Source organism: Mus caroli, unplaced genomic scaffold (assembly GCF_978045245.1).
Source record: "Mus caroli unplaced genomic scaffold, Mus_caroli_1 scaffold_13, whole genome shotgun sequence".
Classification (NCBI taxonomy): Eukaryota; Metazoa; Chordata; class Mammalia; order Rodentia; family Muridae; genus Mus; species Mus caroli.
This window is the reverse complement of record NW_028227268.1, coordinates 22,200,981-22,217,314: the sequence shown is the minus strand read 5'-3', so window position 1 is coordinate 22,217,314 and position 16,334 is coordinate 22,200,981. Positions and strand designations below refer to the sequence as shown.

Here is a 16,334-nt window from a genome sequence, read left to right as displayed (position 1 = left end):
CATGTAAATGAAGTCAGGAACATTGAACTTGGTGACCACCTCATTGGAACCCAGCTTTTAATTTCTTGCCAGGAAATGGCTCTTTGGCCCTGAGTGCCTTAGACCCCAGGGCAAGCTCTCCTCTCAGAAATAACAGGAGAGGCATGTCGCTGTCTTGGAGGTGCAAGAGATGAGGAGGTCAGGAGATGAGGAGGTCTCCATCTGGAGTGGACTGGACGGAGGCTGTCCCCAACACTGTCTCAGTTAGAGGGGGGAAGGTCTTCATTTTGTCTCACACACAGGTGTGGGCTGACAGCACACTGGACCACAGCACCCGCCACCACCACCGCAGCATCCGGAGCCGCCACAGCAGCCGCCTCCACAGCCCCCGCAGCCTCCTCCGCAGCCAGATCCGCAGCAGCTAGACCCGCAGCCTCCGCATCCCCCGCAGCCAGACCCGCAGCAGCCTCCTCCGCAGCCAGAACCTCCGCAGCCACAGCAGGAGCCACAACAGCCACAGCAGCCGCAGCAGCCCTGCTGGCAGCAACACTCCTCACAGCAGTCTTGTTCCTGGGAGCAGCAATTGAGGCAGTCTCCCGGGCAGCATCCCATGGTCCCAGCCGGTCAGGTCTCAGGTCAGGAACGCGGCCGAGCTTCCCCTAGGTCTGACAGTGGCCAGCTGGACAGCAGCTTTTATATCCCCCTCACCCAGGGGTGTAGGCACCGGGTACAGGATGTTTGCTTTGTTATTATTTGTGCTGGTTTCCATAAGAACGTCTCATTAGTTGGCTGTTTATTTTCCAGCCGTGAGTACCTCAACTCATAAAAAAAGGCCCCACTCGTCCCAACTGCTATTTGTCCAGAGGGTAAAAATACACCTGGGAAAAGACCTGTCATTAGCCAGGTTGGAGAGAGGAAGGGAAGCTGGCCAAGGAATCTGCTCTGGCTCCTCTCCCACCTCTTCTCCAGTGGTGAAAAGGAGATCCCTCTGTTGGCCATGTAGCCTGTTTTCATGGACACTTGAAGAGTAAGAATGGATAAGCCTTCTGCCTACACTTGAGGCTGCAGTAGAGGTTCTGACGCTGTGGGTCCTCCCTGGCAGAATAGCATTCTCTCCCCAGCCATGTGAGCAAAGCAAATATTTGTGTCTGTGTGAGGTATGTGGATGTGAGCTGCACGTTTATTTAGGCTTGGCAGGTGAGCATCAATCACGAGTAATAACTGACTTGTGAAATGCAGATGGACTCACCATAAAACTGCAGAAGGCTGGGGAGCTGCATTCTCTCTAAGCTGAGATAAAGTGAACCTTCTTACTTCTCCCTATGTAGGCAGGAAGAGCTCAGGGCAGCACCTGCTACCCACAGCCCCAGACCTTTCTGTAATGGAAGATGGAGATGAGGAAGGGAAGGGGGGAGGGAGAGAAAAGAAAGAATGAAGTAAGGAAAGGAAATGAGGGAAGGAAGGAGGAAGGAGGAAATGAGAAAGGAAAAAGGAAATAGAAGGAGGAAGGTGGAGGGAAGGAGAAAAGGAAGGAGGAGAGATGGAGGGGGGAGGAGGGAAGAGAGTCTAAGGGAGGGAGGAAGGAAGAAATGAGATAGGAAAAAGGAAATAGAAGGAGGGAGGGGAAGAAGGAGAGAAGGAGGGAGGAGAGACAGAAGGAGGGGGAAGGAAGGAGAGAAGGAGGGAGAGAGAGAAGGAGAGAAGGAGGGAGGGGAAACAAAGGGAGGGAGAAATGAAGGAAGGTGGTCAGGAAAGATAAAAGAAAGAGAAGACAGAAATGATGGAAGGTAAGAAGGCCAGAAAGAAGAGAGGAAGGGTGGGAAGAAAATGGGAAGGGAAAATTAGAGTGAATGAAAGAAGGCAGAGAATGAGGAAGAGAGAATGAAGAAGGAAAGAAAGAGGAGGGAAGAAGGGAATGAGAAAAATGAAAGGAAAGAGAAGAAGGAAGGAAAGGAGGAAGTGGGAAGGAAAGAGAAGGGGAAGAAGGAAAGGAAGTAAAGAAGGAAATGAGGAAAGAGAAAGAAGAAAGGGTAGAAAGGGAGGAAGAGAGGGAAGGAGGGAGGGCAGACCACTGGAAGCCAAAACACTCCATTGAAACAGGAATGTTGCAGGGCTGAAGAGAGGGCTCAGCACTTAAGAACACTTGTTTTTGTTGCACCTCTGCAACCCAGCTTTAGTTCCCAGCACCCTCATGGCAGCTTACAACCATCTGCAACTCCAGCCCCAGAGGAGCTAACGTCCTCTTCTGGCCTCTGTGGGTAACAGGTGCATGAGCAGTGTACAGATATACACACAGACCAAATACCCATATACATAAAGTAAAAAAAAAAAAAACTATAAAAATAAAAATGGGAATGTTGGATACATGGACATATACAACTGCCTTTGACAAAGCTACTGATTATGTGTGGTTGCGTCAGGGCAACCAATGGCAGTTAAAATCTCCCCCTGAGGTTTTATTACTTCTCATAGTTTTTCTTACTGAATCAAACTCCTATCTTAACTGAATGCTGAGTTTTAAGGAAAATAGAAGTGGAAATGACATAGAGCATCTGCCAGGATGTGACATCATTGTGGAATACCCTAATGTTGCCCCAATAAGTCAAAGGCTTTGGGGAAGAGATGAGGATGCGATGAGGATGCTCAGGTTCTGAGATGGGTGAACGGTCTGTCTGTACTTTAAGCCTTGGGACCTTGCCGTGCTCCAGGGATGATCATGGCAGCCCCAGAGCCAATGTGTCTCTACCTTAAGCCAAGGGATTAGGAGGTACAGATGGGAATCTGGGCCAAATAACACAGCCCCTCCCCTTTCCTTTGCCTTTCTTTTGGAGATGGGCTGGAAGCAAAGCCACCTCTAAGAGAGGTTAGGCAGACTGGGGACAAGGAAGATCTGCGCAGACTCAGAACAGGGCAGATGTGGCACAGGAATGGGAAACACACAACTTGGACCTGATGTGGAATCCACTGCTTTACCCGATAGGGAACCTGGGGCACAAGGAAGCCCTGAGCCATCACCGCCTCCAGTGACTATGGCTAGTTTCATGTCAGGATTACCTCGAGTGTCGGCGACTTCCTGGGTGACACTGGGGTTATACTAATGCCACCTTCTGGTAGATGCTCTCCATTAATGGTTCTCAACCTTGCTAATGCTATGACCCCTTAATACAATTCTTCATGTTCTGGTGACCCCCCTACATCATAAAATTATTTTGGTTGTTATGTCACAACTGAAATTTTGCTATGGTTACAAACCATAATTTAGATATATAACATGCAGAATGTCTGATAGGCCACACCTGTAACAGAGGCCACAACCCAAAACGGCTGCTCTTCATCGTACTCACTTTTTTTCCCCTCGAAACCAAGCATTCAGTTAAATTAGGCGTTATATGACACAGATCTCCAAATGCATCCCTGTCTTATATTAAGTCAAAATCTGAGTGTTTATGAAGTTTTATGCTTAAAAGTGTCTAAGGTGGGTTAGGCTATCAAATTGGCTCTACAAAACGCTGACATGATCTAACACTGCTTAGACCACACGCACAACCTGAAAGTGCTTGTGGATTTTGGAAGATGTCACCAGAGTCCAGAGAGACACATTAATGCTAGATTGAACTCATCACTAGCTGTTCTGTTTCCTGGTCAAGTATCCATGCCACAGTACCGCCCTGAGGCTGGCACTTAGATGAGCAGCATCATTCAGCAACACAGCACACAAGTCCTTCTATTCTGGTGGGCTTGGAACCTGCAATGCATTCTCAGAGTCTTAACTACAATGTGGATGAGGTTTAAGTGTGTTCCCCTAAACAGTTGGGAGTTCAGCCCTCACTGGAGTAACATGAGGCATTGAAGGACTTTTAAGAGGTCTGGCATAGTAGCTCACTGAAATGCTGCCTACCAGAAGGGAATGCTGGGCTCCAGAGTGAGTGTCCTCAGAGCTAGTTATTATAAACACTGGAATCTGACTTCAATTGCCCTCTGATGTCCCATTTGGAGCAGAGCTCTCTCTCTCTCTCTCTCTCTCTCTCTCTCTCTCTCTCTCTCTCTCTCTCTCTCTCTGTGTGTGTGTGTGTGTGTGTGTGTGTGTCTGTCTGTCTGTCTCTGTGTGTATGTCTGTCTCTGTATGTGTGTGTGTATGTCTGTCTCTGTGTGTGTGTGTCTGTCTGTCTCTGTGTGTGTGTGTATGTCTGTCTGTCTCTCTCTCTCTGTCTCTCTCTGTCTCTCTATCTTTCTCCCTGTCTCTCCGTCTCTGTCTCTGTCTTTGTCTTTCTCTGTCTCTGTCTCTGTCTCTGTCTCTGTCTCTCACTCTCTCTGTCTATCTGTCTCTGTCTGTCTGTCTGTGTGTGCGTGTTTCCTTGCTGCTAATGTTTCCTTCCTCTCCCCCTCTCTCTTTCTCTCATTTTTCTCACTTTCCCATGTGCTGATGTTAACAATATGCCATTGAACATCCTGAATCGTGAGTTAAATAAACTTATTTTATAGACATATACCAAGATATAGTCGAAATAAACTAATAGACAGGATTTTTTTTAAATACCAAAAAAAATAATAATAATTCAATGAACAGTTCTCTCTGTCTTCCTTGTCCCATCATTCAGTGCTCTTACCTCCCAGCCACGCCCCTCTGCTTCTCCATTTTACTTGACACCTCTGTGCTCCCACTTCCTCAGCTGTTAACTGGAAACTATGATAATAATAACATGTCTCTCAGAGATGCTGTGATGAAATGTGTGCATACAAGTAGCAGACCTCCAGATCCTAGCACACCTGACACCAGGATGGAAATACCATTCAGGCCTTAGAACCCAGCACGCAGGCAACTACATCAGCCAAAATCAGAACAAAGACCTAAGGCATCAAAATCTATAGTTCTGGGAAAGTTTCTAACTAACTAACTTTGCTTGTTGGCTTCTGTAGTTCTGCTTCTAGCTCACTGATCTTGCTAACTGGGGTGTGTCGAGCTAGGATGTGGCTTTGTGCTTAAACGCTCACCCCAAGAAAGACTTAAAACTGCACTAGGGTCCTGAATACCCAATGTAGGTGCTGGCTGACTAATAAACACTTTCTATTGGATTGAACCAGGTCCAAGCGGTCGACTCTGGTGGATACGTCACAACATACATGCAGACAGAACACAGGGAGCAATGGCAGTCACATGCACTTAGAGAAGCATCTGCTATTGCAAATATACAATAAAGTGTGTACATGTGTATGTGTATGCATGCATGTGTGTGCTTATGAGTGTCCGTGTGTATATGTGTATGTGCATGTGTGAGAGTGTGTGAGCGTGTGTGAGTGTGTGTGTTCATAAAATGCATAGGGATGCTTTCTTCCAAACAATGATTCTTTCATTCAAGTCATTCCAAATAGAAAACCTAATGGAACAGAAATAGAAACACCAGACTGGGATAAATAATGGCTACCCTCTGCAACAGAATGGGGAAGAAGGTAGCCCTCACACTCTCAATAGTCACCATGGAGCACACGCCCCTCGGTCTGCTGTAGGAATCGGACTCTTAGAAATGGGACACACCATTTATGAGATTTGAATAATGGACAGCCAAGCTACTATACTCAATTACCCATCCCCTACAAAAAATAAATAGGGATAAGGAGTGTGGGGAGATAGGGAGGATCAATAGGGATGACCTTTGACCTGGGTAGCAGCAGTAATGACAGATGTCCAAGAATGAAACCCAAGCAATAGTAGCCCCTTAAAGAAAAGGGGGAACAGGTCTAGAGTGGAAGTGGGTAGGGTTGGATGAGTGTTCCCATAAACCTTAGGTATCTGGGAACATAAACCCCTTGAACCTCACTTAGATAAGGAGTAACTCCATGTCTCTGTGCCTCCATCACTCCCAGGTGAGGACAAGATGGGCTGGACCCCTATGAAGAGGGCTAGGAGGGTTCCATTCTCTCTGATCTTCCTGTACCCCAAAGAGAGCTGTCTGACATAGTTTTGAGACTACAAATGGTCAAGTGCAGTGAGCCCCACCTGTTGACAGAGACACAGGCTGACTGGGAAAATGACCCCCTTCACAAGTTACACCTGCTGCTCAGAGCGGGAACAGCTCCAAATGAAATAGGCCTTAGGCTTCTTTAAGCTCTATCGAGGTAGAGTGGTCCCAACCCAAGAACACAGAGGCCTGCTAAGGGAATGGAAACTCGGCAGACACAAGATGTCACTTAATGCAACTGGAACCTCTTTCAGTAGATAAGCATACAAGTGTGGGCATATGAGTGTGGGCATACAAGTGTGGGCGTATGAGTGTGGGCGTATGAGTGTAGGCTGTGCCCCGAGTTTGGGAGGTGGCAGGAAGCTTATTTCCCTCCCTGGACAGAGGCCCTATGCCACTTACTATTGTATAGTGGAGGGGTTGAGGGCATAGCCAGGTAGCTGGCTAGGAGCCTAGGGCAGAGGAGCTGAGCAAGCTGTCTACCCTCACGGGGAACCTGCTTCTCTAGGGAGAGAGGTCAGGAGCCAGGCGTGGCCACGCCATCCTCGCTCAGAATGACTGCCAGAGGCTCTCCTCCTCCTTTTCCTGCTTTTGGTCTGTCCCTAGATGGCCTCTCTGGAGTTGTGGTTCTCCCAGTCTCCCCATCATCCCTGTCATGGCTTTCCTTTGATAGACCCAGGTGTTGTTGACTGCTCTGGCTGGTGATCCCCTCCAGCCCCTCTCGTTGCTTTGCTTCCCGTGTCAGGAGGTCAAGGCTTGGCAGAACTTAGTGATTACATCCTCTATTCTCTTTTCCACCTGCTTGGTAGAAATGCCAGAAGCCAGGCAGAGATGGATCCCAGGCTGCTGGGCTCCAGCCTCTACAGAGTACCTGCCTGGCCGAGGTAGAAAACAGGCTCCATTTTAGCAGTAGCTTGAACCAACCCCAGGAAAAACCTCCCTTCACTTCCCTTTAGAGACCTACACATGCTGTCCTTAGTGCTGATACCCCACCCCTTCTAATAACTCACAGATCATTCCATCACCAGGTATATAAAGTTTTCCATAAGATTATAACAGTAGTCTGTATTAACCAGTTCCCTACTGTAAGACATTTAAGTCATTCCTACTATTTCTGATATTTTCCCACTATAAGCATGTTGTGGAGAATAACTGTAGTTTAAGTCATTTTACACATATCTTGGTATCTCCCTACTGTAAACTCTTTGCAATCGTGGGGTCAATGAGTTCTGGCATTTGTAATTTTCATGGATGTTGTTATATCACTTTTTATAAAGGCACCAAATTACACCACCACCCCCCCCTCAGCCCTGTGCTTCATTCCCCTCATGCCTCACCTACAAGATGGCTGTTAAGGAATGTGACCTTGCTCATCGGATGCAGGGAAGATAAAGGTTAATGTGCATCTCCATTGCATGCTTAGATGCTAGCTGAGCTCGCTCTCTGGTGAATTACCCTCTCACCCTGAGCCATTGCCCATCTTTTTGTTGAATTGGTGAGATTCTTTGATGGGAACAGTTTGCACAGCAGAAAATAAATATTTCATTTCTATTTACTTGTATCCATGGATTTTTTTAAAAGAAAGTCTTGTAAGGTTTATTATATATAAAACACTTGCAAGTAAAATAAACATCACGTATCAAAATTAGCCAAACCCGATGTCTTTCTATCCCACTGAACATCTGTACAGTTGGAAGAGGCACTCTGAAGCAGTGGAGCATTTTCACTATCTAATGTATTCTTTTTTTATGTTATCTTTTGGGGGGTGGGGAGACAGGGTTTCTCTGTGTAGCCCTGGCTGTCCTGGAACTCACTTTGTAAACCAGGCTGGCCTCAAATTCAGAAATTCGCCTGCCTCTGCCTCCCGAGTGCTAGGATTAAAGGCGTGCGCCACCATGCCCCGCTTATGTTATCTTTTAAAGATTTATTTATTTTATTTATATGAGGACACTGTAGCTTTCTTCAGACATTCCAGAAGAGGGCATCAGATCCTATTACAGATGGTTGTGAGCCACCATCTGGTTGTTGGGAATTGAACTCAGGACCTCTAGAAGAGCAGTCAGTACTCTTAACTGCTGAGCCATCTCTCCAACCCCTTTTATGTAATTTTTTTTTTTTTAATATTTTTATTACATAATTTCCTCAATTACATTTCCAATACTATCCCAAAAGTCCCCCATAGAGCCCCCCACTTCCCTACCCACCCATTCCCATTCTTTTGGCCCTGGCATTCCCCTATATTGGGGCATATAAAGTTTGCAAGTCCAATGGGCCTCTCTTTCCATTGATGGCCGACTAGGCCATCTTTCGATACATATGCAGCTAGAGACAAGAGCTCCAGGGTTCCGGTTAGTACATCATGTTGTTCCAACAATAGGGTTGCAGATCCCTTTAGCTCCTTGGGTACTTTCTCTAGCTTCTCCATTGGGAGCCCTGTGATACATCCAATAGCTGACTGTGAACATCCACTCCTGTGTTTGCTAGGCCCCGGCATCGTCTCACAAGAGACAGCTATATTTGGGTCCTTTCAGCAAGATCTTGCTAGTGTATGCAATGGTGTCAGCATTTAGAAGCTGATTATGGGACGGATCCCTGGATATAGCAGTCTCTAAATGGACCATCCTTTCATCACAGCTACGAACTTTGTCTCTGTAGCTCCTTCCCTGGGTGTTTTGTTCCCAATTCTAAGAAGGTGCACAGTGTCCACACTTTGGTCTTCATTCTTCTTGAGTTTCATGCGTTTAGCAAATTGTATCTTATATCTTGGGTATCCTAAGTTTTGGGCTAATATCCACTTATCAATGAATACATATTGTGTGAGTTCTTTTGTGATTGTGTTACTTCACTCAAGATGATGCCCTCCAGGTCCATCCATTTGGCTAGGAATTTCATAAATTCATTCTTTTTAATAGCTGAGTAGTACTCCATTGTGTAAATGTACCATAATTTCTGTATCCATTCCTCTGTTGAGGGACATCTGGGTTCTTTCCAGCTTCTGGCTATTATAAATAGGGCTGCTATGAACATAGTGGAGCATGTGTCCTTCTTACCGGTTGGGACATCTTCTGGATATATGCCCAGGAGAGGTATTGCTGGATCCTCCGGTAGTACTATGTCCAATTTTCTGAGGAACCGCCAGACTGATTTCCAGAGTGGTTGTACAAGCTTGCAATCCCACCAACAATGGAGGAGTGTTCCTCTTTCTCCACATCCTCGCCAGCATCTGCTGTCACCTGAATTTTTGATCTTAGCCATTCTGACTGGTGTGAGGTGGAATCTCAGGGTTGTTTTGATTTGCATTTCCCTGATGATTAAGGATGTTGAACATTTTTTCAGGTGCTTCTCTGCCATTCGGTATTCCTCAGGTGAGAATTCTTTGTTCAGTTCTGAGCCCCATTTTTTAATGGGGTTATTTGACTTTCTGGAGTCCACCTTCTTGAGTTCTTTATATATATTGGATATTAGTCCCTTATCTGATTTAGGATAGGTGAAGATCCTTTCCCAATCTGTTGGTGGTTTTTTTGTCTTATTGATGGTGTCTTTAGCCTTGCAGAAGCTTTGTAGTTTCATGAGGTCCCACTTGTCAATTCTCGATCTTACAGCACAAGCCATTACTGTTCTATTCAGGAATTTTTCCCCTGTGCCCATATCTTCAAGGCTTTTCCCCACTTTCTCCTCTATAAGTTTCAGTGTCTCTGGTTTTATGTGAAGTTCCTTGATCCACTTAGACTTGACCTTAGTACAAGGAGATAGGAATGGATCGATTCGCATTCTTCTACATGTTAACAACCAGTTGTGCCAGCACCATTTGTTGAAAATGCTGTCTTTCTTCCACTGGATGTTTTTAGCTCCCTTGTCGAAGATCAAGTGACCATAGGTGTGTGGGTTCATTTCTGGGTCTTCAATTCTATTCCATTGGTCTATTTGTCTGTCACTATACCAGTACCATGCAGTTTTTATCACAATTGCTCTGTAGTAGAGCTTTAGGTCCGGCATGGTGATTCCACCAGAGGTTCTTTTATCCTTGAGAAGAGTTTTTGCTATCCTAGGTTTTTTGTTATTCCAGATGAATTTGCAGATTGCACTTTCTAATTCGTTGAAGAATTGATTTGGAATTTTGATGGGGATTGCATTGAATCTGTAGATTGCTTTTGGCAAGATAGCCATTTTTACAATGTTGATCCTGCCAATCCATGAGCATGGGAGATCTTTCCATCTTCTGAGATCTTCTATAATTTCTTTCTTCAGAGACTTGAAGTTTTTATTATACAGATCTTTCACTTCCTTAGTTAGAGTCACGCCAAGATATTTTATATTATTTGTGACTATTGAGAAGGGTGTTGTTTCCCTAATTTCTTTCTCAGCCTGTTTATTCTTTGTGTAGAGAAAGGCCATTGATTTGTTTGAGTTAATTTTATATCCAGCTACTTCACCGAAGCTGTTTATCAGGCTTAGGAGTTCTCTGGTGGAATTTTTAGGGTCACTTATATATACTATCATATCATCTGCAAAAAGTGATATTTTGACTTCATCTTTTCCAATTTGTATCCCTTTGATCTCCTTTTGTTGTCGAATTGCTCTGGCTAGGACTTCAAGTACAATGTTGAATAGGTATGGAGAAAGTGGACAGCCTTGTCTAGTCCCTGATTTTAGAGGGATTGCTTCAAGCTTCTCACCATTTACTTTGATGTTGGCTACTGGTTTGCTGTAGATTGCTTTTATCATGTTTAGGTATGGGCCTTGAATTCCTGATCTTTCCAAGACTTTTATCATGAATGGGTGTTGGATCTTGTCAAATGCTTTTTCCGCATCTAAGGAGATGACCATGTGGTTTTTATCTTTGAGTTTGTTTATATACTGGATTACGTTGATGGATTTCCGTATATTGAACCATCCCTGCATCCCTGGGATGAAACCTACTTGGTCAGGATGGATGATTGTTTTGATGTGTTCTTGGATTCGGTTAGCAAGAACTTTATTGAGGATTTTTGCATCAATATTCATAAGGGATATTGGTCTGAAGTTTTCTATCTTTGTTGGGTCTTTTTGTGGTTTAGGTATCAGAGTAATTGTGGCTTCATAGAATGAGTTGGGTAGAGTACCTTCTGTTTCTATTTTGTGGAATAGTTTGTGAAGAACTGGGATTAGATCTTCTTTGAAGGTCTGATAGAACTCTGCACTAAACCCATCTGGTCCTGGGCTTTTTTTAGTTGGGAGACTATTAATGACTGCTTCTATTTCTTTGGGGGATATAGGGCTGTTTAGATCATTAACCTGATCTTGATTCAACTTTGGTACCTGGTATCTGTCTAGGAACTTGTCCATTTCATCCAGGTTCTCCAGTTTTGTTGAGTATAGCCTTTGGTAGAAGGATCTGATGGTGTTTTGGATGTCTTCAGGATCTGTTGTTATGTCTCCTTTTTCATTTCTGATTTTGTTAATTAGGATGCTTTCCCTGTGCCCTCTAGTGAGTCTGGCTAAGGGTTTATCTATCTTGTTGATTTTCTCAAAGAACCAGCTCCTTGATTGGTTGATTCTTTGAATAGTTTTTCTTGTTTCTACTTGGTTGATTTCACCCCTGAGTTTGATTATTTCCTGCCGTCTACTCCTCTTGGGTGAATTTGCTTCCTTTTGTTCTAGTGCTTTTAGGTGTGTTGTCAAGCTGCTAATGTGTGCTCTCTCTAGTTTCCTTTTGGAGGCACTCAGAGCTATGAGTTTTCCTCTTAAAAATGCTTTCATTGCATCCCATAAGTTTGGGTATGTTGTGGCTTCATTTTCATTGAACTCTAAAAAGTCCTTAATTTCTTTCTTTATTCCTTCCTTGACCAAGGTATCATTGAGAAGAGTGTTGTTCAGTTTCCACGTGAAGGTTGGCTTTCTATTATTTATTTTGTTATTGAAGATCAGCCTTAGTCCATGGTGATCTGATAGGATGCATGGGACAATTTCAATATTTTTATATCTGTTGAGGCCTGTTTTGTGACCAATTATGTGGTCAATTTTGGAGAAGGTACCATGAGGTGCTGAGAAGAAGGTATATCCTTTTGTTTTAGGATAGAATGTTCTGTAGATATCTGCCAGATCCATTTGATTCATAATTTCTCTTAGTTTCACTGTGTCCCTGTTTAGTTTCTGTTTCCATGATCTGTCCATTGGTGAAAGTGGTGTGTTGAAGTCTCCCACTATTATTGTATGAGGTGCAATGTGTGCTTTGAGATTTACTAAAGTTTCTTTAATGAATGTGGCTGCCTTTGTATTTGGAGCATAGATATTCAGGATTGATAGTTCCTCTTGGAGGATTTTACCTTTGATGAGTATGAAGTGTCCCTCCCTGTCTTTTTTAATGACTTTGGGTTGGAAGTCAATCTTATCAGATATTAGAATGGCTACTCCAGCTTGTTTCTTCACGCCATTTGCTTGGAGAATTGTTTTCCAGCCTTTCATTCTGAGGTAGTGTCTATCCTTTTCTCTGAGATGAGTTTCCTGTAAGCAGCAAAATGTTGGGTCTTGTTTGTGTAGCCAGTTTGTTAGTCTATGTCTTTTTATCGGGGAGTTGAGTCCATTGATATTAAGAGATATTAAGGAAAAGAAATTGGTGTTTCCTGTTATTTTTGATGTTAAAGTTGGCATTTTGTTCTTGTGGCTGTCTTCTTTTAGGTTTGTTGAGGGATTACCTTCTTGTTGTTTCTAGGGCGTGGTTCCTGTCCTTGTATTGGTTTTTTTCTGTTATTATCCTTTGAAGGGCTGGATTCGTAGAGAGATAATGTGTGAATTTGGTTTTGTCGTGGAATACTTTGGTTTCTCCATCTATGTTAATTGAGAGTTTGGCTGGGTATAGTAGCCTGGGCTGGAATTTGTGTTCTTTTAGTGTCTGTATAACATCTGTCCAGGATCTTCTGGCTTTCATAGTCTCTGGTGAAAAATCTGGTGTAATTCTGATAGGCTTGCCTTTATATGTTACTTGGCCTTTTTCTCTTACTGCTTTTAGTATTCTATCTTTATTTAGAGCATTTGTTGCTCTGATTATTATGTGTCGGGAGGTATTTCTTTTCTGATCCAGTCTATTTGGAGTTCTGTAGGCTTCTTGTATGTTCATGGGCATCTCTTTCTTTAGATTTGGGAAGTTTTCTTCTATAATTTTGTTGAAGATGTTTGCTGGTCCTTTGAGTTGAAAATCTTCATTCTCATCCACTCCTATTATCCGTAGGTTTGGTCTTCTCATTATGTCCTGTATTTCTTGGATGTTTTGAGTTAGGATCTTTTTGCATTTTCCATTTTCCTTGATTGTTGTGCCGATGTTCTCTATGGAATCTTCTGCACCTGAGATTCTCTCTTCCATCTCTTGTATTCTGTTGCTGATGCTTGCATCTATGGTTCCAGATTTCTTTCCTAGGGTTTCTATCTCCAGTGTTGCCTCATTTTGGGTTTTCTTTATTGTGTCTACTTCCCTTTTTAGGTCTAGTATGGTTTTGTTCATTTCCATCATCTGTTTGGATGTGTTTTCCTGTTTTTCTGTAAGGACTTCTACCTGTTTGATTATGTTATCATGTTTTTCTTTAAGGATTTGTAACTCTTTAGCAGTGTTCTCCTGCAATTCTTTAAGGGATTTTTGTGCTTCCTCTTTATTGTCTTCTTCCTTTTTAGCAGTGTTCTCCTGCATTTCTTTAAGTGTGTTATTAACGTCCTTCTTGAAGTCCTCTATCATCATCAGGAGATATGCTTTTAAATCCGTGTCTAGCTTTTCCGGTGTGTTGGGGTGCCCTGGACTGGGTGAAGTGGGGGTGCTGGGTTCTGATGATGGTGAGTGGTCTTGGTTTCAGCAGTCCCAAAATCCTGCGGCGGGGGTCGTGGGTAGCTGGCGGGTGTCAGGCAACCCTGCGCTCCCGCTACCCCGGCGCTGATCCAGCCGGATGAGGCCTGTGGTCCTACTCAGGCCGGTTTCTGCTTCCCTAACTAATGCAGTCTCAGGTCCCGCGCAATTGGATTGGAGCAGAAGCTGTGCTCCCCTCACCAGAAGTCTTAAGATCCTGTGGCGGGTGTTGTGGGCAGTTGGCGAGTGTCAGCAGACCCTGCGCCCCAGCTGCTCAGGTGCTTTTCTGACCGGAAGAGGGTTGTCTTATGTAATTTTTTAAATGGACTTTTTCCATACAATATATTCTGATTCCCCTAGATCCCCCCCCACTTCCCTACCCACCCAAATCCATACTCGTTCTCTCATTAGAATAAAAATAGGCATCAATAATAATAATAACAATAAAATAATAATGCATTAATAATATATAATAATATAAACAATAATAAGATAAAAACAAACCAGAATAAGACAAAACAAGCAAATAGTAAAATAAAAAGAGCCCCCCACCAAATCACAAGAAACACATACAGACTCAGAGACACACATTTGCATACACAGGAAACTGTAACTGTACTTTTTGCTATTTTATTGGGTTCTTACATCTATCACCCTTCTCCACTCCAATCTCTTCCAACCCCCCAACACTTGGTAGGTGAGAAAGAATGCTAGAGAGGAAAGGGGGAATGGACCTCTGTAGACTACTTCCTCCTGATTACAGGCATCAAGTTCCTAGGGGCAAGTCCACTCTTCATCTCCAGGGTATCTTCAACCAGCAAACCAGCAAACCAGCAGCAACAGCAGGAACAGCAGGAGCCAGCAGGGAGAGCAGCAGCAGGACTCTGGCACTTATACACTCTCTCAAGAGTCCCAGAATTCCAAGCATAAACTATCTTCAGCTGGCAGAATCACACCCCTGCCAGAGCACGAGACAAACCATAGTCAGCTGCTGTGGATCCCACACCTGGGATTGAAACAAAAACATATTCATATAACATAACTGGGTTTTTTAAGGAAACCAAAATTCTCATTATAGAAAAACTCATGAAAACGAAATCAGAAACCATAATATATAAGCAAAAGATCTATAAGAAAACCTCGAAAATTACCACTTGGTTTATTTCATGTTGTCCATCCACTGCTGGGTGTGAAGCCTGCCCTTGGGTGTGGTTTGTCTATGCAGGGAGACCCCACTGGAGAAAACAAAATTTCCCTTTCAAGCTGTTGTCAATTGGAGTTAGCTGTTATTTATTGGAGTTAGTCATTATCAATTGGTTAGAGATGGGCTTATGTCCACTTCCCCTCTGAGCACAGGTCTTCCCATCTGGTTTAGACCTGTGCAGGCCTTGTGCATGCTGCCACAGACTCTGCGAGTTCATGTGTGCCTCAGTCCTGTTGTGTCTAGAAGGTGTCTTCCATCCCCTCTGGCTCTCACAATCTTTCCATCTTCAGTTCCTCAGAGTTCCCTAAACCCTGGGGAAAGGGATTTGATGGAGACATCCCATTTAGGACTGAGTGTGCCAAGGTCTCCAGACTTCTGCACAGTGTCCAGTTATGGGTCTCAGTGTTTGGTGGTGTGTGCCCGTAGGATATGCTGAGGGAGGCAAAAGGAGAAAGATCAAGACTTTAAGGCCAGCTTGGGCTACACAGTCTTTCAACATCACTTAGACAAAATGGCAGGCTACAAAGTGGAGGGGAAATTGACTGTATTTAATAACTATCTTCCCAGGTTGCCACATCATTGTTATTATTTTTTTTTAATATCTATGCATGTTGTTGTTGTTGTTGGTGGTGGTGGTGGTGGTGTGTGTGTCGGGGGGGGGGTCAGAAGACAACTTTTTTTTTTTTTTTTTTTTTGGTTTTTCAAGACAGGCTTTCTCTGTGTAGCCCTGGCTGTCCTGGAACTCACTCTGTAGACCAGACTGGCCTCCAACTCAGAAATCCACCTGCCTCTGCTGGGATTAAAGGCATGCGCCACCACTGCCCGGCAGAAGACAACTTTCAAAAGTAGATTCTCTTCTTTTACCTTGTGGGTCTTAGGGGTGGAATTCAGTCCACCAGGCTTGGTGGCCAGTGCCTTGAACTCTTAAACCTTCTGTCTCCCCTTCCCAAATGCTGTGACTATAGACATGTTCCCCTGGGACCAGCTTACATTGTATTTCTTAAAGTCTTGGAATCCAGAGGCTAGAGAGAAGTTTCAGCAGTTAAGAGCACAGGCTGTTCTTCTGAGGGACCAGAGTTCGATTCCCAGCACCCACACGGCAGCTCACAACTTTCTGCAACTCCAGTTCCAGGGGGTTTAATGGTGTCTTCTGGCCTCTGCAGGCACCAAGTATGCATGTGGTATACAAACATACATGCTCGTGCATACACATAAAATACAAATAAATCTTTTTCAAAATCTTATTTTATGTCTAGTAGGCCAATCACAAAATTCCATTATATTTATTTAAATATATTCATTATTAGTGCATCACCTTTATAACTATTATTTCCCACAACTAAAATCAGGGAGAGAGAGAGAGAGAGAGAGAGAGAGAGAGAGA

The 16,334-nt window shown here is 43.9% G+C and overlaps 1 protein-coding gene across 1 annotated transcript; it reads right to left on the bottom strand.

The window, feature by feature from the left end:
* Nucleotides 1-261: 261 nt before the first annotated feature.
* Nucleotides 262-591, bottom strand: Krtap17-1 (keratin associated protein 17-1). Its single transcript, XM_021175423.2, has one exon. It carries the CDS (start codon nt 589-591, stop codon nt 262-264), a length of 330 nt encoding a protein of 109 aa, XP_021031082.1.
* Nucleotides 592-16,334: the final 15,743 nt, after the last annotated feature.